The sequence below is a fragment of the Cryptomeria japonica genome, chromosome 4 (genome assembly GCF_030272615.1).
Source record: "Cryptomeria japonica chromosome 4, Sugi_1.0, whole genome shotgun sequence".
NCBI lineage: Eukaryota > Viridiplantae > Streptophyta > Pinopsida > Cupressales > Cupressaceae > Cryptomeria > Cryptomeria japonica.
The window spans coordinates 681,437,831-681,462,389 of record NC_081408.1 but is presented as its reverse complement, the minus strand read 5'-3'; the positions used below and the strand labels follow the sequence as shown (position 1 = coordinate 681,462,389).

Genomic DNA, 24,559 nt, shown 5'->3' with positions numbered 1-24,559 from the left:
TAAACAATAGAAAAATATTTGTTTAAATAAGAACAAAGCTGCAACGTGCAATTCCACATTATTGGGATATTCATTAGAATTAACAATAAACAATTACCTGAGATGCCCTGCCACTCTCAATACCAGATGTGGCATTCAGCAGCTGAATAGATTTTTGTTTTTTGGATGCAAGCCAAGTTCCTAAATATTCATGAATAGCATCATCAAGAATAGCTGCACGCGATGCTTTGACTACAGCCTTATGCAACTCCTGTCGGAAAAGAGTCCGAGCAACATACTCATCCATTTTTGACAAGTCTCTAGATGGCTTTACCAGGTGATATCCATCTCTATCACGATATTCAACTGGCTTCAGCCCCTCTTCAAGTCCAGGTGGAGGTGGCTCCTTATACTTATTGTTTTCCCATAAATGAGATCTTTCAGAAGTGGACTTGCAAATATTAGTGCCCTTTGAATGTCTGGAACTTCCCTCCAATCTACAATGATAAATGTTATCTCTATCCTGCTTACAAGTACTACGTATCTTTGATTTTCCTGCTACGTCCCTAAGACTGCATATAGCAGGTTCAACCATACAAGTTTTACCTGTTCCCAAATCAGCTGAAGTAATAGCTGTGTTAGCCTCTTTGGAAGACAATATACAAACTTCAGAAGCCTTATCGTCTACACGTTTTGAGCTGCTCTCAACCTGCCACCAAAATTTAGAAACATATAAACTAAGATAGATATGTTAAATACATTTATCTATATAACACTGAGAAATACCAGTTTCAAACTTTCAAGCAATTTGAATTACTTTAAAGTTATTTAATTTTACTTTCAAACTATTTTATTTACTAAATACATAAATTGACAAACTAATTTTAATTTTTAGTTACGGATTATTTTAATTTATTTACATTGTTTACTTCATTTTTGTACTTTATTTGAATTGGCCTAGTGGTGGAGAACTTGTGCTCTTGAAAGAGAGGTCGCAAGTTCAAATCTCACAAGAGGGGGTAGGGTATGTACACCTTATTGGCTTCGGCCCATTACCTATCAAAAATATATATATATATATATATGTAACTTTCAATTTTATTTTTGAAAAAACCACCATTCAATATTTCAATAATTCTTTTTCGTTTTTACTTTACAAATATTGTGCAGTAAATATTTGAAACGATTGTGTAGTAAATATTATATACTTATCTTTAATAGTTTCGTTTGTAGATATTGATATACATTTTTTTATTTTAATGTCTCTATATTTAGAAAATTAAATAATAAATTTTCTGCAAAATAAAAATTAATTAGTTAATAATTTTTTATTTTTTTTTTGGTTGACGAAGTAAAATTAAAAAAATGTAGTTGTTTTGTTCTATATTTATATGCTTTATTTCTCTGTCATTATGGTGCTATATTTTAAATTTTATAGTTTTAGTTTGTTTTTTTTAGTATATATCAGCTGAGTTTTAGATTTTATGTACACTGTCACAACATGGAATCTTTCACCTAAACACCAATTCAGTTTGAACCTGCAATACCAATTACTTAATCATATATCCTAGCCAGAAACTATTTTTCCAACAGTGAGAACCAAAGGACTTGTAGTTTTCCAAAACAGCTTGCAAACAATGTCTTTCAGTACCTTAATCTCTACACCTTTCCTGTGAGAAATGACCCATTTTTTCAGTTCAATGGCTACAATATCTCCAAGATGACTTGAAATTGATTTCAGTGCTATCGAATGCATTTCTTTTTTGACAGCCTTCTGTACTTCTTTGCACAGATTTCTGTGTAAGCCCAAGTTGTTTTGCCCGTTCACCCTCTTGGAGTTGTGTGAACTGTTCTTTTGGAGAGGCAAAAGTGAATCGTCATGACCTCCTCTTATGCTATCTGCACTATAATTCTGTTTCACATCCTGCCTACAGTTTGAAGAACAGGGCCCAAACCCGGGGGGGTAGTCTGACTTAGCCAAAAGTGAATCATCCTGACCTTCTCTTATGCTATCTGGACAATAATTTTGTCTCACATCACGCCTACAGTTTGAAGAACAGGGCCCAAACCCAGGGGGGTAGTCCATCTCTAAGTCAGAAGATTGTTGTGATTCGGCCTGTTAAAAAGCTCAATAAATATTTAGCCACTAGACAAAAACTGAGTAAAAACAAATTACATTACAAAGTATTGAGAAGCAATCAAAACTAAGTTCAGTATATCTTACCTGATGAGCAGATATAGACACATGACTAGCAGTAATATTTGCTAATTGTGAAAAGCCTGCTGACCTCTTTGTCCTAGTCCACCTCCCAACATAGTCTTTGAAAGGCTCAGTAAAGAGCTCCCGCCAAAGAACTTTCATACAAGCTGAATGTAAATGCTTATGTGTTGTCGAAAGCAATTCCTTATCATTAATTACAGATGTCCTTATCATTTGAGAAGTTTCCCTACTACTTTCAAGTCTACTGCAGCTCCTACTATACAGGTCTGCACTGGCAATTTGCTCAAAAGGAAGCAGAACAGACAAATCCCCTGTGCCAACCTATAGATCCCAAAATTAGACTCCACAGTGACAAAAGACTTAGGTATGTTTCAACATAGTATGGACATGGAAACAGCAAATCACTATTTTATGTAAAAAACTTAAATAAAAAATAATTTTATTGAACTATATTTCAACGAACCATTGACTGCCTGTCTGCGGGCTGTTCCTTAATAGCTTGTCTTTGACTACCTTTTTTAAGGTTCTCCTGGTGCAAGTTTTTCTTGGAATTCAAAAATCCTTCCACACAACCACTGATTGGTTCATCTAAAACAAATGTACGGGCCTTCTTCATGGTACGAGAATGTAACTCTGAACAAACATTTTCAACAATCTCGGCTAAAACCTTCTTTATGGAATCACAGTTATCATTTGCATTATCCAGCCCAGAAGAGGCCACTCTGCCATTCTTTTGAGTCATAAGGAGATGCTCAAGAGTGCATGGGCCAAACTTCTTGCTAGTATGATGAACCTGTCATTTGCATCCATGATATATAAGATAAACGATTTTATAGTCCCAAAATATCTTAAATAATGTTACTACTTTCACTGTTGTCTCCAAAAGTACAATATTAGAGTTTTCTACAATATTGCTCTACAAGGTTTTTCATTTTCAAGATGTAAAACATTTGCCTGCAAGATTTTGAAACGGAGGTCTGTGATTACATAGATAAGTAAGTACCAACCAGTGATTATATCAGATTCATTCCACATTGATTTTATTTCCCAGAAAGCATACAACTGATATAAGAAAGTATACAACTGATATAACATAATATACCAAATGATAAATAAGCATCTATAAAAATTCTTAAATCAAGCTTGCAAAACAAAGATAGGAACAGACACATTTGTCTTAGCAACTACAGACCTAGCAATCCATGTTGAAACACCTTTTAAACTCCTAGGTGGGAATATACTGGTAAGTGCTTAATAAAAAAATTGTTAAACAACCTTTATGCGGTAGCAGTTTTTGACTAGTGAATGCTTCCTAAATATAATTAAAACAAAGATGGAAAAAGAAACATTCGTCTTAGCAACCACACACCTTGCAATCCATGTTGAACCACCTTTTAAACTCCTAGGTGGGAAATATACGGGGCTTCATAAATAAATTGTCAAATAACCTTTATGCACTGGCAGTTTTTGACTAGTGAATCCTCCCTAAATAATTAAAACAAAGATAGAAACAGACACATTTGTCTTAGCAACCACACACCTTGCAATCCATGTTGAACCACCTTTTAAACTCCTAGGCGGGAAATATACCGGTAAGTGCTTCATAAATAAATTGTCAAATAACCTTTATGCACTGGCATTTTTGACTAGTGAATGCTTCCTAAATAAAATGTCAAATAAGCTTCATGCACTGGCAGCTTTTGACTGGTGAATACTTCCTAAATAAATTGTCAAATAAGCTTTATGGACTGGCAGTTTTTAACTGGTAAATGCTTCATAAAAACCTATTATCAGATAAGACCTATGTATACTGATTTCTCAACAACTCATTAATTACTATAGCAGATTTTCTTTTAGGGATGTGAACTATATACTCACAGTCCAAATCAATTGATGCAAAAATAAACATACAGGGCTCTACTCTGTAGTTTGTTCATAACAGGGTGATAAAAACTTCAATACACAAGTGACATCAGCTATGAAAATTCTGGAAAGAGAAAGAGAAGAATACATAGAAATTAAATCAACAAAATGGAAACGCCTTAAAAACAACTCAAACACCAGGCCACCAGCCTAGTCACCCCCAAAATTAGTTTAAGGCATGTGTTAACCCATATGAGACCCAAACAGATAGAGGATTGGCAGGCACTGCTTTTTTTCTTGCCGCAAACCAACATAAGAACAGCAGTAGAGCCACAGCAGTCTCAACCACAAAAGAAACTATGTAATCCATTCACTGATCCAGATCCAGGAGATACACATCAGACAACATTGCAACTAGTTTAATTTGATAATATTCAGGTGTATTAGAAGTAAATTACAATAGGGAAGTCAAAAAACATAAATATTACTGATACATAAAACAGAAAATGATATTGAAATCAAACATGTTTTAAGAATCTGAATACTCTGTATATGTCATTTTCTAGAAAGAACTACTTTCCCTCGACTCCAAATTACTAGAAAAGCAGAATAATGTCTAAAATACAAGCTGTTTGAGCATATATTTTAAGTTTAAACTATAATTCTTTGGCAGCCTTGTAAAAATCTGAACCTGACCTATTAAACAAAATAATCTGCAAATGCATAATTGACTTTGTATTAGTGTTACATTTAATTGACTTTGTATCAGATAAAAAATAGCAAGTAAACTTATCTTATATTGACAAGCTATATATAATTAGAATTTATTATTTAGGCAGACAAGTTAAAAGGGATGAGCTTAAACAGTAGAATCATACCAGCAAATACCATTTTCAGGAATGAATTGGCAAACCAAAAGATGGATTCCAAATTTAATCAGGAAAGAATCAGGTTAGGGTTTTCAGATGGAGAGAGAAAAGAGAGACAGAGAAATCATGTGCCTTGAAAAAATTGTGAAAAAAAGTCAAAATCACAACTTTATCTGTTTGGGTTGAGTTTTTGGCAATTCTGTAGCGAAAAAATTGAGAAAAAAACAGGTAGGCTGTGAGTATCAATTTATAACAGTTTTTTTCCCATGATTTGATTCCTTGGGTAGAGTATTGACATTTCCAAAACTGAGCCCTTAGGTTAAAATCCCTAGGAGGCATGAAAAAACAGTGAAGTTGTGTAAAATACAGCATCCAACTCAATTATTGTAGCATGCCATAGCATATAAGGGCGGGTGCAAATCACAGGTGAACCCAACCTAGAGATGCCACTTGATCATTGCATCTAAGCCAGATGTCACTCCACATTGAGAGAACCTACAAATTAAATAAAGTCCTTAATTGTATAGCAACTTAAAGAAATAATTGCAAAGGATACATTTTAACCATGTGGATGATCATCAAGTAAATTTAAAAATAATAAACACAGTTGATAAAAAATATATAATGAACAAGATGGCAACTGTGAGGGTTAAAAATATGCCTCTGAATGAAAAATCCCCATCTAACTAAAGATACTAAAAGTAGAAGGTGTAATGTCCCCTACTAGGTTTAGGCCTGTTTTAACCATAATTTATCGATTTCAATTTACTAAAATTGATTGAGAGACTAATCATGAAGCCAGTCATTGATATTCTTCAATTTATGATGATTAATTTCATTATTCATAGTTCTTAATATAGATATTAGGCCCTGCTACTACTTCAGTTTTAAGGGAGAAGGGTTTATGTATGTTACCAAAACGCTTAGAGACCAAATACAATAGGTTCCCTCAAAATTTACAGATCCAAGCCCTTACCTATCTTGGGTCTATACCCTCAAGGCTTATGGGCCGCTGATCCCCACCCTCTCTTGGGACTTAACCTATTACTTGGATTTAGACTGCCCCTCTTTGGAACATCTCATTCCCATCTTCTTCTGCCCCTCTTTGGAACATCTCATTCCCATCTTCTTAAATACTAGCAGTAATAACATGGTTTAGACTATAAGCATACTAATTTCTTATGTATTATATGAGTATATATATGAAATTAAGTATGACTGTCATACAAATTGCAGTCCCTATTAATATTACTATTATTCTGCATAAGATCATTATTGGGCTTCATATATTAAGCATACTTTTTAAACACATCCCCATGCATACCACCAAGAACAAGGATGTTACTGATTGTAACTTAATAACAATTCTGATCTGATCTGATCCATGGTGATGTCACAGGACGCTTTTGATTCCTTTCCTTTATATATCTCAATGTGAAGGAGAGGTCACACCTCTTCATCATGTATGCCCTTTGGCAAGAGACACACCCTTTGAAAGAGTGCAACTCTTCATTATTTCTGCCCTTTGAAAGGGACACAACCTTTCACAATCAGATCTGCACTTCTTATTTAAATCAGATCTGCACTTCTCATTCCCAAATTATCCCCTCTTCAAATGAGTTCTCTCCTCCCTTTTATACCTCATATTTGATAGAGTCACAATTTATCATTTCATTCCTTTTGACTGTTGAGACATGGACCAGCTAGGACTCGAACCTAGGACCTTCCATACGCTGCCGGAGTGCTCTACCACTGAGCTACTGGCCCCTCTTGGACCAGTCCATCGTCGGTCCGGGTGTGGCTTATTTCCAACACTAACACCCCCCCTTAAGCAACACCTCTTGTGTGCTTGGAGCTCCTAGCCTGGACCTGGCTCTGATACCATGTTGAGACATGGACCAGCTAGGACTCAAACCTAGGACCTTCCATACGCTGCTGAAGTGCTCTACCACTGAGCTACTGGCCCCTCTTGGACCAGTCCATCGTCGGTCCGGGTGTGGCTTATTTCCAACACCAACATTGACCTTTCATTAACTTTAATCAAATTTTAATTATCTTATTTTATTTTATATTTTAATTTTAATTTTTATATTTATTCTTTTGTATTTTAATTTTATTATTATTTATATTAAATTATATTTCAAAGTAGGGACATTACAGAGGGGAATAATAACTTTGTGATCTTTAGTTAGATGGGGACTTTCCATTCAAAGGCATATTTTTAACCCTCACAGTTACCATCTTGTTCAATATATACTTTAAATCAACTGTAATTATTTCTTTTAAATCTACTTGATAATTAGATCGAATTTTTGAATTTTTGAATTGGTAGTTTTCTCCCCCAACTGCTTGGGTTCAATGCTCGGGGGAGATGAGTCCTCGGGTGGGCCGCTTGAGGAACCGGAGGATAGAGGTGGATTTATGGGCCCTAAGGATGTTTGTAAGCCTTTCAAAGAAGTTGTGACAAGAGTTGAGCCTGAGAAAGTTCTAAAGTCGATGAGATTTGAACTGCAGGAATGAGGGAATGGAGGGATCTATGGAATTCAACATGTCAAAGGAAAAGAAGGTAAGCTGCCTCCCTTTAGCCCTAGAAACTTGGTTGTTGAACCTAATGAAGATATGTCAATTGCCTTGAGAAAGGAAGAGAATAAACTAAAAAATGTGGTTGTGTTCTTTGCAGCTCTTAACAGTGATAGGCTCCATACAAGGAGATTTCAATCTGTAAAATGGTGCAAAAGGGTTTATTTGTTGTGTTTTCTTTTTAACCATGACATGTAAGAGAATTCCAATATTTAAAGTTCTTGCATGGTCTCCAAATGTTTTAAATGACGAAATCTTGGCTTTTTTGTGTGAAAAAAGTTCCGCCAAAATTGTGGGCCTTTTTGACTCAATTAATGTCTTCTATAGAGAAAGTGGTCCAAGTTGAAGTGACAAGGGCTACTCTTCCACACATGAATGTTAGAATGTTGATCTCCCTCTCCACAAGGGTGGAAATCCTTGACCAATCTAATGTTGATATGGGGGTAATCTATTAATTTGTAAGAATGAAGTTAGGGGGAGTCTTGAGTGCTTGTTTTTTGTACAAAAAAGGTCACCAAAGAAAGAACTATCCTAATCTTCAAAATAAACTTGTGGGTGACCCAAAACTTCACTTAGAAGTGAACGACCTTAACACTAATGATTCTGAAAAAGATAGTTTGCCTACTGCTAACCCTAATGTCTGTGAGTCAATGGATATTGATATGTTAGATAAATATAAAATTGATTCCATGGATTTGAATGATAAATTTGTCTATCTATAAATTTGAATGAAAAACTTGTCTATCTTGCCTAATTCCAACCCTAGACATAAGAAAAATCAAAAATGTCCAAAAATTGATCTTAGACAAGATTAAACATAGAATTTTTGAAGCTAGAAATTGAACTATGCAAGATTTGGAGAAAGTTATTGAACCAAAAGGACTTCTTGAGGGCCTTTGCCACATGAAGATGTCATAGAGGGGAAACACGTGAATTTAGTAATTGATAGCTCTCCATTCACAAGAGATGAAAAATTGCTCAAGGGAGGTTGACTCTCCTTAATTGCTTGAGGAAGAAAGGTGGAAAAAAGAAATGGAAGTGAGTAAACAAGATTGTAAGCCTAACCCAAAAAAGAAAGGGAAAGATGATAAAATGCCTAAATGTTTTGATAAGTTTAGGAATTGTAAAGGTGTGAACCAACCCCTGATTGATGATGATCTTGAACCGCATTGGTTGGAATGTCAAGGGACTGGAATCCCCTGACTAGAAAATACATCGTTAAAACATTCTTTAATCAAAATAGGAAAAATTGATATCGTTTATCTTCACGAGCTTAAAGTTGTTAGCTTTATCCTTCAAACAAGTATTAAATTAATCTAGAAAGATTCTGCCCAATTCTGTACTAATCATGACAAGGGTGAAGAGGATACTACTATTTTACTAAGTAATAAATGGTTCCAATTTGTCACTAATTAAGAAATTTTTCCTTGCAATAGGGATGTGTGTATTATCTTTAGAAGGGATAATAAGAAATTCGGTATATGCTCAGTCCATGCTCCCAATAATTATAGAGAAAGAATTGAGTTGTGGAAATGGCTCTATGATCTGCAAAACACCCCTTGATTGTGAGAGGAGACTTAGATATGATTGAGAATAGTGAAGAAAAAGTGGGTGGTCTTGACATGGTGTGGAAGGGTAATGAAAAATATTTCTGGTATAAGATGATGAACGAACTTAATCTTTTTGGTATAAGATGACTACTCTAATGAGAACATTTTTACTCTCAGAGAGGTCGATAGACTTTTACTAAAAGACCTCTTTTCATTTGATAGATGGTACACAAAGTTAGAAGTTGGGCTAATCTATTCCAAACTATTGGGAAGAAGAGAGCTATCAATAGTAGGAGAACTGAGAGTGAGGTTCAAGACAAGTTTTCAACTTGGAAGCTGAATTGCAGACTGACCCCTTCAATGAGGAAGGGATGATGAGTTAATCTCTATTAAGTATAGATTAAGTTTTCAAACTAAGAAAACAGAAGGCCTAAAGAATAAGAGCTAAAAAGAATTGTATTTGTAAAGGTGATAAAGGTTGCAATTTTTTCTTTAGATACATTAAAAAGAAAATTAAAGAAAACGTGGACTGTGTGTGGGTAGATGGGCTTTGTTGAGTGACAAAGAAGATGTCAAGAGTGATTCTACTCATTTTAAGAGAATCTTTTCTCTTCTGAAGATGTTAATGAGGAATGTGATAATGCTAGTAGCTTTTGTAAAAGAATCGTTCCAAGAAAAATCAGTAGGGAAGACTCTGAGTGGTTAGCAAGAGATATTTCTAAGGTTATAATTATAAAAGCTATTCAAGCCCTTAAAAATGACAAATCACTACAGGCCAATGGTTTACCTACAGAATTTTATAAGAGGAACATAAAGTGGATCAATGAAGACCTACAACTGTATTCTGAGGCTATCTCACTAAGATCACTTGGAATAACACCAGGGATATTATATAGCTCCTACCTAAGGATGGGGACAAAGCTTTGGTTAAAAATTGGAGACCTATTACTCTTCTCAATGTTTCATACAAGATTTTAGCAAAAATTCTAGCCCTAAGGCTTATTGATATTCTAGCACTAAGCATGGGCCCTAGGGTTAAAGTACATTGCCAAATAAAGAAGACCTCCTCAAAATTCATTTTGTTAATGATACTGAAATTTTTGTGAGTCTTGAAGAAGATAACTTTACTAACTTGATGAACAAACGATGTTTTCTGTAAAGACTTAGGTGCTAAACTTTCCACTGCTAAATCAGTGATGCTTAACAGCGAGAGTTCTCCAGATTGGTTTACAAAACTTGAAATTCAGTGTGGAAGACCTAACAGGCGAATTAGGTACGTTGGAAACCCCTTTCCTGTAAACCCATCTGTGAAAGAATGTGGAACTGGGTTAAGGACAAAATTGAGAAAAAAAATAGCTTAGTGGAATAGACAGTACCTGTATTTGGCAAGGAGGATTCAAGTTTGTCAGGAAATCCTCTCTTCTTACAACCCATACTACTACTTTGCGTGGCCTTTTTGTAGCTACCAAATCAATGATATTCAGAAGAGGATTAGATAGTTTCTCTAATCAGATAGTTAGGATATGAAAAAGACAGATGCAGTGAAGTGGGAGCGGTGCTGTTTGGACAAAGCTAAAGGTGGGCTGGGTTTGAAAGACCTGAAGCTTCATGGCATTTCTTTGGCTGTTAAGTGGATCCTAAAAGTTTTGAGTGGCAATGAGCCATGGAACATTCTAGTGAGGCACAACATTATGATGGCAACTCCAAAGCATGCCAACTCTTTGAAAAGTTTTCACCTCTATGACTCCTTGTTTGGTAATTCCAATGTCAACCCCTTTGGTTCTAATGTTTTTAAAAGCATTTGGAGAGCTTGGGACCATATCAAGGACTTCGTTATAAGTTGTGAATATTATAAGAAGAAAGACAATAAGGTCTTCTTTTCAAGATCTATACAATGGAATCTTCATAATAAAAATAAACTTCTTGCCTTGCTGCAATGGTGCTCTGCTAAATCTTGGAGAAGGAAAGGCATTATGAATTAATAACATCTTTTGGAATAAGCAGTGGAAATCTCGAGCCTCCTAAATGCAGAATTTGATCTTTCTCGTTCTCATTAGAGTACTTACTATGTCCTTAGGGATGCATGCAGATATTTCACTTTCCTGTTCAAACTGGACTTGATTCTGATATGATTGGCAATGCTAAATGGTGTGATGGCACAGATTTGCACAGAGTTCAAAAAAGATATATAGCACTCTTGCTTAGTCCCAAGATGTGGCCAGGCATCTAAAAGTGTGTTCGAATTTGAACCTATGTTTTAACCAGTGGTCTAAAGTTTTTAAACACTTATGCTCCAATGTTGTAGAGCATAATAGACTTTCTTTAAATGGATGTTACTGCTGAAGAAATGGCCCCAAGGTTGCACGAGTACACGTACACAGCCCCCTGGGATGCGTCTCATGTATCCCACACTGAATTCGTGGTGGGAAACGTCCCTGCAGAGAGGAGACGTCCTGCCAACATATCCGCCCATCTCCCTCCGTCTCCAGCAAAAGCAGGAAAAAAACCCTTAAAACATTGTCCCCTACAAAAGCAACAAAAAAAAAAAGTAAAAATACGTGAAAGAGGAAAAACGCGACACAACACACAGAAATAAGGAAAAAACACCAGCAAACTCCTCTTTAATATCGCATACCTGAAAAATCTTTAAAAAACGTGATTAGTAGTTTCATACACTCTGCAATCTACACGCACCTTATAGTCCCGATTTGCTGATGCTTTGTTGAGTCGATATTAAAAATTACAAGGTGAAGGAATATTTAATATCGCAAGGACTATATGCACAATATATTACAAGGATGGGGATGACCCCACAGTGCAACAGAAGTTGCAACTCCATGTTATTATGGAGGTCCTCGGTTCGAATGTTCATACTCGCTTGTTGAAGGACAGAGGGTTCGATGCAGGTTCTATTAGCTCGTGCAAGTGATGTTTGACCAGGCAAGGTGACACACTGACCAACGAAAGGGGGGTGTTAATATCCCCATCAAGGCTAACGAGGCTGTGGCGCAGACTAGTCCTATGGCTGCATCGAACAGTGGAAGGCGATAGGAGGGAATGAGCGTAGACCCGGAAGGGCAAAAATTCGAGCAGAGAAGATGGCGCGTTGGAGGAGTAAGACACAAAGCGGACATTAGGAGGTGCCAACAGTAATGGTGAAGGAGGTGATGGCATGGAGGCTAGGAGGAGATGGTAGTACGGAGGAGTGCAACAGAGAGATAAGGTTGCCATGTGGAGTCATAAGGGAGGGAAGGATAGGGAGAAGCACGGAGTAATTAGGAGAGGAATGGAGGGATAAGGAGCGCAACAGAGCCACGCAAGTAATCAAGGAGTGTCGAGTCCAGCACAAGACAAACTAAGGAGGTGTTAATGCCTCAGCAGACCAAAAAATAGATGTAACCACGGGGATGGGGTCCCCCACTGTGAACCCACTAGTTCGTAACTCTAACAAAAGTGAACGAGGAACCAATTGGAAATTACCAATCAAAATAGAAATATATATTACAAGGATTATATACACAACAACATTTAATATCGCACACCGTATAGTCCCTTATCTATAAGTATTCATTCTGCTTGTAAGTTTGTGTGAAAGATAAATAGTCTAAAATATCAGTATGGTATAAACAAAATCATAAAAAAACCATCACATATTTTACTGTATAAAATATAAATACATTATATTCATATATTAATATTTCTAATTTATACAATATTTATTATATTTTATTTTTAACATTATTTTATTATGTATTATGTATTTATAATATTATATTATTATTTTAAATTATGATGTCTCCAAGTACCCCGTCTCCTATTTTTCAAAAATAACCATACCAGTACCAGTACCAGTATCCGGAGTCTTCAAGCACCCCCGTCTCCATGCAACCTTGAATGGCCCTTTAACATGTCTCCCTCTAACCCAAGTGAGAACATATGTCCTATCTATAGAATTCCTGAGAATGTGAAGCATGTCTATTTTGACCGTTTTTTTGCGAACGAGGTTTGGTTTCTGCAGCAGACTCAATTTATGGTTTTTGATATGAAACAATTTATATGATGCTGATTTCTGAGGATGGAAACCTTCAGAAGTTTGCCAAAAGGGTTGGACAAAAAACCTAGCTCTTCGTAAAGGGTAGATTCGTGACAGAGGTCGCAGCTGGGCCAAATTTGTGAAGTCTCCATTGGAGACAAATTTGCAGATAAGTTCTATTGCCAGGTTTAATATTAATAGTGTGTCTACTTGGGAGAGTAAATATTCTAAGTTTGGAAATAAGACTATATTATTCTAAGTATTCAAATTTATATTTGGTGTAAGCTTTACTGGGGGTTATTATTATTTGCGGAATAAATAAGGAATCAAAGATTATGTTCCTGCATATTCATGTGTATGGTAGTGAGATTATTTGAAGGCAGACACTGGTGATTACATTTCATATTGTCATAAAAATTACTTAAGGTGCTCGACTTATTTCTCATAAGCATGTGAAGGTTTATGTTTTAATATTCAGTATACTGGGGTATTGTTTTATTTGCCAATCTCAAAGAGAGAAATCGAAGCCATATTGCCGTGGACATCCTTTAAGCTGACCTTCACTCTATATCATGGAAAACAAAGATAAATCAGCGAATATAATTGTTGGCACGAATAAAATATTAGTGGAGTATGATTTATAAATTAATATTTTATATTAATTTTCTGGGCTTCCTCCTGATTTGCGTGGCACATATTGTATGATATGAGACAAAATAAAGATGCAGTACTTCCATTCAAGGGCACGCATTTAGCAGAGCCATTTTTCTATTGCCACCCGTGGACATTCCTGTGATTTCCCTTGATGCCTCGTTCAGAGGTATTGAATGGCGAAAATATTGTAAAGGGCAATTTTCCTCTTGGTTGGAATTATTGTTGACTCCAGATGTGATGAAGAGAGGGATATCTTACGTGGATATTAAGACTATATGACTCCGCATAAAGAATAATTGTGCATATATATATATATATATATATATATACACACACACACACACTTTGAGCTGTTGCAGCAAGATTGAGATGAGGATTCTTCATTTTTAATTGTTATTGTACCCGGCACAGCTTCTGGACCGTATTTGCAGCGGACTCATGTTACTCTATATAGCTGGTAATTATATTAGAAGGTTGGGCATGTAAGGCATATATACTAGTATACTGACTGGTATTAATAGCAGTGTTTCAATGCTGGTCATTTGATGCATCAAGAATGCTTACATGCCTGACCAACAAGCCAACATAGTTGCTATTTCCATTTCTCAGTCACAAGCAACCAATAAGCACATTTTCAGAAGAGCAGAGGGAGTGTTGAAGATCAACAATCAGGAAAGGATATAACACCAATAAGAAGGTGTCATTCTAGAAAATTTATAAACAAGCATGTAAGTATACAAATAAATATTGTATTCACCAGAAGAACACAGAAAATGCCACCCCAACTTGGGCTGGAGATGTTGGACACCCACAACAAAATAAGAGTATATTCTATAAAAATGACTTCATACAACTATGTCACAACCACTCCAAGGCATGTAATGTACCTCATATAGCAAGACTCATATTGCAGAAGAAAATGGGTAATGGAAAGAGAAGAACCCTCACAAAGATGTAGTGCCCACAAAAAAAAGTTAATAAATTATTATGATTCCTGTGCAAAAGCTAGATTGCCACAAACCATTACAACAAAAATCAGGGTAATCCAAAGACCAACCCATATGATGGGAAATGAATTTTTGTAAGTATTATATAATGTTTTCCTTAAGTAATTTAGAATTCTATAAGCACTGCTGATGAAGTTGGCTTGAAGAAGGCATTTGTGAGGTAACTGACATGCCGTCAAAGAAGAGAAATATCACTAAATCGCCAAAGACCATTACAACATAAAGCAGAGTAATCCAAAGACAGTCTTAACTAGGGGGCAACTAATATTTTTGTAACTAAATTTTAGTATTCTTCTTAAGTAATTAAGAACTCTATAAGAACTACTCATGAAGCCAATTTGAAAAGTGCATTTAGAGGTAAGAAATATGCAAGTCCACAGTGCAGTGATGCTGTAGTCAAATTCATGTGACTTAATAAGAATGCACATTTCCTTCTCTCCATTCTATCATATCGTATGGAACACTCTGCTGCTTTTAACTAAGATTCCATATTATTATCCTTGCAGAAAAACTATAGCTTCAATTCAAAAAGAGATTCACTGCATTTAGTGGTTATTTGCATGAAGCCATCCCTAAAGAGATCTTCAATTCTTAACTAATAATAATTTATACAACTAAGCTCAAAATCACTCAAATCCATCAAAGAAAACCATCCATGTCCCTCTTTTTATTCTTCTATATGCCTTAATACATTTTATAGCTGAATTATCATGTCTAATATTATGGGAAAATTTCCAATACTTTTGATGCCTATTTTGTTTAGTCTTGAAAATGTTGGATGATAGGAACTAGCAAGCAACACACACAGAGTGTTCTCTAACCTTGATCAATACCAAAACTATAAGTTACAGTATTTCCTTCTATTAGGAGCTGCATGATATCCTACAGCTGGCATATACATTTCACACTTTATAAACAATCAACAAACAAACAAATTAATAGCAGGCCTGAGTTTTCCACACTCCATTAGTTTAATATTGTTTGCTTCTGGATTCAACTGTATGTATTTTTGCATCAACATTTCAGATCAGACTCGGCAACCAATCTCCTCTGAACAGATCAGATCACACTAATCTTGAGTAAGATTGACCAATGAATGTGATCCATAACGTCAATGTAAAATTGCACAATTGAATCCTGAAGCACTCTATACTAAACAAATAAATCTTTACCAACAAACAAAATTTGAATACAATTAAGAAATCTATTGTACTCTAGGTTAAGCAATCAATTAACAAAAAGAGTCCTTGTTGGAAGAACCTAGATCTACATTAGAAGATGCAACATGTTTCAATTATCAGTCTTAGACTAAGCTGCCTGAATACAGGAACAGCGAACATCAATTTTCAGGAACCCCGGATATGAGAGAGCAGAAAAATGTCAATGTGATTAATATTAAAAAATACAAAGAAAAATATATAAAAACATTAATATTAATGTATAATCAGCTCATGAGGTCTAAAATCACTCATAAGTCGTAAACAAAATCAAACACAAGACATTGTAATTGATAAAATCCCTATATTTATATGATTATGTAAGTTCAAAATGTGCAATACTTCAACATCAAGAACTAATCAAACAGATCTCCAAATCACTCTCCCAATAGCGGAAAGCAATTGCCATTCAAAGTATTATACATACCTACCTACAGGGATTAGAGTCTACTAACTATATTAACACTTATTAAAAAACAATTTGTACGCATATATCTATGTTTACTCAAATTACAACAAAAAAATTACATTCTGATGTCACTTTAACCACATTTATTTTTCATTGATTAAAAATTTTGCATCAAAAAGCATTTTACACATGATATATTTATATAGTACAAAGCCAACCTCTAATAATCCTGAAACATAGCCCATGCAGTGCTGATTCGAAAGTTGTGAAATAGTAAATGGCCCATTCAATTTTCCATCCATGTCTTTAACTTCCCAGCATGGTTCATCAAAAGAACAAACCTACAGAAGGAAAATTGTCATTTTCTTTAAATTAAAATCATTACATCACAACAGGAAATGATTGGATCTAAACAACTAATAACAAGCTAAAAACACACCTGAATAAAACTTGTATTTTCTTCTTTAGTTGCATCTTGCATGTACTGCTGCTTCTCTTGCATTAGGGTCACCAATGAAAAGTCATGACTACGTTCTACATCAAAGCCTTCCTGTGGATTGGTATAAGATTTGTGGCTAGCAAAAGCAGTTGTATTTGTCTGTGATTTAGTTTCTAATGGAGCAGTTTGAGAAAAATAATTGCTGTGCAATTCATCCCCCACCAACTTGGTAGACTTTATGGCTTCGCTATATGATGCAGTTAACAATTCATGGCTAGCAAAAGCAGTTATATCTGTCTGTGATTTAATTTCTGATGGAGCAGTTTGAGAAAAATAATTGCCATGCAATACATCCCCTATCAACTTCGTAGACTTAATGGTTTCACTACATGAAGCAGTTGACAGTATAGATGAATTTTGGAAATGAACACCCTGAACTGCATCTGTGCTCCAGCCTATTGTTCTTCCAATTTCAAAATCTGAATGAAATAGGGACTTCAATTGTACACTTTCACCAAGTACTCCATCCAAAACTATGTAAACAGGAAGTTCTGCAGGAAGAAAATGAGTTGAAAGGCCTTCGAATAGCTGCTCTTTCGTATAGGGTCCACACATCTGTCCTCGATCATTAACATACATCCAGCCCCTTGAAGTCACCAACTGTGCGTCTTTCTTATTACTATCTTCTTCATTTGAATAAACTTCTGGTCCGGTACATCCAGCACTTTCAAATGTACTTTTTGAATCCTGCAAGGAGTTCACATCTGTTGTTCCAGATGTATCACATTTGTATGGAACCCAATGTGCACTTGTGGGATATCTGAAATAAAAATGATAACAAGTTTAAACTAAATATTCTAAACATAAATAGCCAGCACATATGCTAAAAAGAACTGACAGAACAGAAAGAAATTTCCGGGACAAACAAAATAGATAAGAGTGAAATAAATAGAGTTCAAGAAAATTGTTTGGGCACAAATTTTACCATCCCAAAGCCATAATCAAGAACAAAAGCAAAGAAAATTCAAAAGCATCAGAAAAAAGGTAAGGATAAAATTGATAAAGACACTTACTGCTTGCTTTCATGGTGATTATTTGTGTATGTAGTACCATCTCCCACACCTGCTGTGTCAATAGTAGAAGACTGACCCTGACCATTTAACATTTTCTGTTTTTTTCTGACCTCAAATGAATCTCCATAACGTTCTATATCAGTTTGTCTTCTATTAATAATAGCATTCAAGCCCATAGAACCTTCCTTAGTTGCATTTACCTCTCTTGCGCCTCTGTTTGCAATCTGATATGTGAACTGAAAAAAAAAAACAATAGAAATGAATAAATGTTCCAAATCATACAGAGAACAAGTTATGGCTAAACAGAGACTGTCTTTGTAATCATACAGCTTTGCATGTGGTCAATCCAGGACTGAAATATGTTACAGATTTCAATCAAAAATAATAGGCATTGACTGACATATATTGCAGATACTACATGGCATCACCATTCCACTGGAAAAGGCATACGAAAGGTGTGTCACCTTTCCAATAGGAAATAACGTAGCACACACAACTTCCTAAACAATTTTATTGACAAATAGTTTCTGTATACTATTTATCATACAAGAAGAAACACATCAAAAAATTACTTGTTTACAAAAGATTTTAATATAGTATAAATTAAGTGATTTAAGACAGAACATTGTACAAGAAATTACAGGTATATCTACTGATTGGATGAATTATTGAAAAAAATTATCTTCATGCCAATTCTGGGCAGTGCACCACTTATAATAGTTATATCTTTCACATATTTTATACCGCATAAATTAATTTGTTTTATAAATTTGTCAAATCAAAATTTAGGAATCTAAAATAGGTTTGCAACATGCATATTTCTTAAAAATAAAACACATGAAACATTAAGCAAGTATTACAAGCTAATTATGATGGAAAACATGCAAAAAGCTGATCATGTAAATTTAAAGATGATTCACAACAGTAACAAGCCAGTGGATTTCCTATATTATAGACTAAAAAGCTCCCACTATAACTTCATAAATACATAGAACTTAGCATATAACTTCTTCATTAGAAGTTTTACTATATCCAACAAACATTGACATTATGAATTACGTGCATACAAACACACAGGTATAGTGCTCAAGGTGTTTGGATCTATTTCCCAAAAGAGATCACAATATTTAGCGTTTGGAAGTGCTATTTGAGAGGTTTGTATACAAATGGAAGAGTCTAAAGCAGAAAAAGGGAACAAAAAATCATATTCAAGATTGTTGATTTAGATCAACTAGATAAAAAAATCTAAAATGAATAAGACAAAAAAGAGAATATCTGTATTTCATGTTGACATTTTAAAAATGAGTTTCATTAAAAGATGCAGTCAGCATCAGCTAAGTGCTAAAACCAAGAGCAGACCAAGGGAAACATCACAATAAGCTTCTTAATTTGAAAGCTCCTGAAAATTTCAGCTAGTGATATTGACTTATAGTAGAGGTTCAGTAACAACTTAGATAACGTCCACAATCTTGTCTTTTTTGAAACTTAGAAATCTTGAAATAGGAATTCTATTTAACTTTGTAGGCATCTATGTTTCAATGTGGAGAAAAGAAGTTGTATTCCTAACCATTTTTAAGAATATTTTAAATGAGGATGGAAAGGATTTTTCAACAACTTTAATGGCTTTTAGATTAGCAAAAATCAAAAAAAGAATTACTTTCCTATTAATTTTGACATACACTATGTCTCCAAATCAGTGATTTGAGATACCACGTCTACTCTCTTATATCAGGATGGTGTTAACATTTCTAGTGTCTTGAAAGAATCAACTCACACAAACTTTTACAAGGAATGCATGAAACTCAGTTTATATACATGTCATCTATAAAGAAGAAGACTACAGTAATGCAGTCCAATATTGTAAGCAGCAACTTGGGATGATGTTAAGCCATATTCTTCGTCCCCTGATGTTGCAATATGAGTTGTAAATAATTTTTAGTTTCACAAATTTTTCTTAGGAAGTGCAGGCAAACATTTTGAAAATATGTAACTTAAACTTAGATGACGTCAAACCTCCTGCTTCAGACCCTCAGGTTGTAAAATGGCTTTTAACAAGTACTTACACGTTTTACTTAATAATTGATGCATGCCATGAGCACTAGTGGGTCTGACCCTGCAATGGTGATAAAGCACATTTTATATTGTTGGTGTCCATTAATCATGAACCCTCCAGAAACTAGCAACCATTGAATTACCACAAATGCTTGTGCACAAGGCAATGTTCAGCCTCACAAAGAGATTCATTCTCCACAGACCACTAGGAAAGTTTATGCAAATGATATCAGGCAGTTATTTAAGTATAGATCATTTAAAGTAAAACAATAATTCCTTATGTGTCTGATGGGAAAGAGACATGGGCTTGTTTTCTAATTGTTTTCTAATTGCAGTTCAAAACTAATGATTTAATAGACTCAGATTCCCATTTCAGTCATTGTAAATTATTGTCTCTTGAGAAGTTTGCATGTTTGTCATCTTAGTAATCCTAATCTCTGTATGCCTTGTGGCACACCACATTAAAGAAAGGAAACACCATGAGTGATCCCATTTGATCTCAGTGCCCATTCTATCAATGATCACAATGCAAAAAAAGTATTCAGCGTAGTTCTATAAAGTCTTTATAAAAGATTAATGATTGGCATAAACTTCATTCCACTGAATTATGTACTGATTCTAAAATGGCTCAATATCTGCACGTGTTAACAGTTGGATATAACGTTATGATAAATCATTTAATAGTATAGAATTTAGCATGTGTGAAACTGCCACGAATTTCTCCATTTTATTGCTGTAACAGAATGTTACTACATTTCATGTTTTTAAAAATCTTGTTAAAACAATTTCTGTAAGGATAGTTCATATCAATGCCTGAACAACACAAAAAAACATGCTGACCAATAAACTGCAATTTTCATTACCTCCATTTGTAAAGTTCAATTAAAAACATACACCCTTACAAGTTGAGAGAATTTGTATGGCTATTAACAACGTGCTATTATTTTCAGTCTTTTTTAGTAAATTTAAGCAAGTTCAAAATGAAAACTTGTTTGAATTTTTAAATTAAAAAAATTCTTTGAGAAATAGCCGTCTTATCTTATAAAACATAAACATTCAATGCTGCCTAACGACCATGGAGCTAGAATCTTGCTAGAATAAATATAAAAGAATGACACTAAAAGAAAAGCCAAAAATATATATCCATGAAAGCATTAAAGGTTGCAAGCAAATTTATTAACGATAATGACAGACTCAAAAATCCTGCCCTAAAAAGCAAAACTCACTGCAGGTTGCTCAGTTTGGGACTGCGAAACTAGCTCCTATTTGTAGATGATAGTGATTCTGGTTAACAGTTCAAATTAATGACATTACTAACAGAAAGTACAAACTGCAAACTGGATCACGATCTAAAACTCCCAACCACGGGAAATTATGTTTCAAGCACAGAATATAAAGTAATTCATTACAAGTGTAGAATATTATACAGAAGGCTAGCATCAAAATACATTATATATGTAAGCCTTTTACTTTCCATCGTCCACAACCGAAAAAAAAAAGCTGTTATATTAAGTTTTCTAGATCATCTCCTTAGTATATTTTAAAGGAATGTCACTTTAATTGTCTGATAACCGATACCAAAAGATCATTTACTCATTTAATCTTAAAAGTATTTTCCAAGAAAACATATCGTACTATCTCAGTTAAATTTCACCTAACAATTCTCATTAGAAAAAATACCCTGGAAGCTCGAAACCCTAAGGTAGACCAAATCCACATAAAGAAAACCCAATTCGATTAAGAATTCAGTAAGTAGAATTAAAATTTTCACCTGAGGATAATATTCTGAGTACGAAGCCCCGTTAGTTTCCGTCATGGGATTGCTTATCAATGGCGGAACATAATACGATTGTCCTGCCACTCGATCAGCCATGGCCGGCATTGAAATACAATTTGCGGTCATCATCACATAATTCGTGGTTCTTTTCAAGACTCAAAACCCTAAAAAGTAACCAGCAGCCATCATGACACAATTTGTGTTTCTTTCTTTGCACGATTCGAAACCCTAACGAGAAAATAAATTCATCATAATTTCTCTTTGCGTATTTCTGCAAATGCGAGAAGAATTCTAACGAAACCCTTCAAATTTACACCCGGGTCTCAAGACAAACACTTTAAATTCAAACTCTAAAAAAGAATGTAGAATCGTTTCTCCCTTAGATCTAACCAAGCTGCCGGTTCTCCCTTAGATCTAAGGAGAGAAATTACGCATGCTCGTTGAGTCTTCTGCTCTATTTATAGTCGTTTTTTAGCCTGTCGTATATCTTTTTAGTCTCTGAGGATGTTTATTGTTGTTAAGAGTTGGGTTTCCGTAGGTAAAATACATTGACTAGAGTTTGATTTGTTCTCCTTGATGTGGATTTTAGAGGGGAAAGTCTCCGGAAATTGCAGAATATAGACAAAGTATTGTCTTGTGATTAGTTTTTGTTATTGTTTTAATTATTTAAATTTGGATGAGCTAATATGTAAGTCTAATAATGATTTGGTGGTCTAATGTATGATTCCTAACATGTTCATTTTTAATCACTTTTTTTTCACTTTCTTATTTTCAAGTATTATTTCTCTTTGTTTTTCATGTTTCTAGTCCTCCTAATGTTCACATCATTTGAAGGTTCTATACATCCCTTAAGCTACAAGAGTGCTCAAGTGATCAACATTGGTAATAGGGGTGACCTATAACCCAACAAGGGTGTCCTTTTATCATTTGGATTTTCTTGTTTTTCTCCATTTTCCATCCCAAAACTTAACGTTTTCAATGGGATATAGCACATTTTATTGCCTACTTTGTTTTCTACTTGAAAGCTTTCTTTCACTTGTTATCCTATTTTTCCCTTGGGGAGCTTTTTTCTTTGCATGTCTAACCTCCATTCTCTCATCAAGAAAAGAATTGAGTAGCTTTGAAGAAGATTCTTTGTTGAGTATTTTGAAGAAGTGTTTTCACCCTCCATAAAATAAAAGTATTAGGTTGCCTCTACAATACTTTGTTATAGGCCCTCATCCAATCTGCACTAGATCACTCTTAGAAAAATACATGCCTCTTAATAGCCTCAGTCATAAACCCTTTTGTTTAGTTGTACTAAGAAGCTAACAATATCTTCCTAATGCTTACATATCATAAGAGGCTTATTATATCTTCCTCATTAATCACAATCTCTCATTTCTCCTAAATAGAGTACCTGAAGGCTAGAAAAGGAGAAGATACTACATATACAAGCTAGACCATTTAAGGACATAATGGTTTTCACAACAACAAAAAAAGCTTCAAAAACTTCTTTTTGGTTCATTTATTTTGAAAATAGCAATTTAGATGCATTGTTTTTAGTAATTAGATCATACAGTCTTTCCTGAGAATGATAATTGTAGACATATAAATTTGTCCACTAAACTAAATAAATATTTAATATTTCTTTAATTAACTAATTTTATTCTATTAATTCAATTTACATTTAATTAATTCATTTTAATCCTATTCTTCTAATTTAATTAAATAAATTTATTTAAATTAAAATTACTAACTATAATCTAGCTATTAAATAAATTAATAAATTTATTTAGTTCCCCTTTCCTCTCATTTAAATAAATTAAGCATTTATTTAAAAATCCTCAATCAAAACCCTATTTAAATAAATAAATATTTATTTAATTTAATCCTGCCATCCACTTGCATTTGTAATGCAAGTTGCACCATTATTTTGAATAAATAAATTATTTCTTTATTTAAAAATCCCTAAATCCTCACCCGCTTGCAAAGCCCACTTGCTCACTAACCTTCTTATAGATTCTTTTAAGCCCTTCTAAATTAGCCTAAACCCCCATCTAGTCACTTGCACAATCCTAATCGTGGATTAACCCCCAACCCATCATCTCACTCATTTAAGACTCTTACAAAATCTTAAAAGCTTTCCTTCTTCAACACACTAACCCCACATGGATCTTGTCCCTTTAGTCAAGGCCTAACCATGAGTAAACCTTGCACAAGAGTTTACCCATTGGGTAATAACTTTACCATTGGATAATAACTTTGTCCAATAACTTAACCACATGAGGTTACCCTCATGTCTCTTCAAGCATTTAATGCCTCTTCCCTCTCCTCTCAAGCCCTCTCGTGATGCCACTTGTCACCATTGCATTGGTGGAAGTTGCAAGCATGGATTGAGGATCATGCCTCTCTCATACAATCCTAGCTCTTGCTAAGCTAGATCAATCTTGACCCTTCAATCAACCATTTTGCCTATAAAAGGAATCATCATCCTCAAGCAAAGGAGAAATCATTTGAGCAATGTTACTATAGTTGCATAAGCATTTCACTTAGCTTTCTCATAGCAATTCTAGTTTGTGCATTTGCATAGCAATAGAACTACACTTTCAACCACATTTTTGTAACACAGGAAAATTTTAGGCTTGTGAGCCCACAATATGGACTGATATTTCAAAGGGTTTTGCATGTGCTAACGTTTCTTGCAGGCACAATGGAATTAGATTAGGTTTTCACTTTACTTTATCAAGTTATCATTTTACAAAAGGTTAAAAAGAATTCTACACTTCATTGGGTGCAAGTAAAAGGAACTTCATTTTCTTTGGTGCTATAAAAAGGACTTCACCTTTTCTTTATT

General features: G+C 34.6%; 1 protein-coding gene across 9 annotated transcripts in view; it reads right to left on the bottom strand.

Moving 5' to 3' along the window:
* LOC131028643 (uncharacterized) overlaps positions 1 to 22,206 on the bottom strand; it is a 98,860-nt gene extending 76,654 nt beyond the window's left edge. For 8 of the 9 annotated variants that reach the window (XM_057958971.2, XM_059220059.1, XM_057958973.2 and 5 more), the window contains exons 1-8: positions 21,718 to 22,205; positions 17,895 to 18,130; positions 16,822 to 17,641; positions 16,601 to 16,723; positions 2,664 to 2,993; positions 2,204 to 2,521; positions 1,631 to 2,095; positions 98 to 688 (exon numbers count right to left, since the gene is read on the bottom strand). In XM_057958971.2, coding sequence (XP_057814954.2) covers positions 98 to 688; positions 1,631 to 2,095; positions 2,204 to 2,521; positions 2,664 to 2,993; positions 16,601 to 16,723; positions 16,822 to 17,641; positions 17,895 to 18,130; positions 21,718 to 21,852 — 3,018 coding nt within the window. In that variant the 5' untranslated portion in view covers positions 21,853 to 22,205. Of the gene's footprint in view, positions 1 to 97; positions 689 to 1,630; positions 2,096 to 2,203; positions 2,522 to 2,663; positions 2,994 to 16,600; positions 16,724 to 16,821; positions 17,642 to 17,894; positions 18,131 to 21,717 lie in introns of all 9 variants that reach the window. The other variant, XM_059220060.1, reaches the window with a different exon arrangement.
* Between the last annotated feature and the right edge of the window lie 2,353 nt (positions 22,207 to 24,559).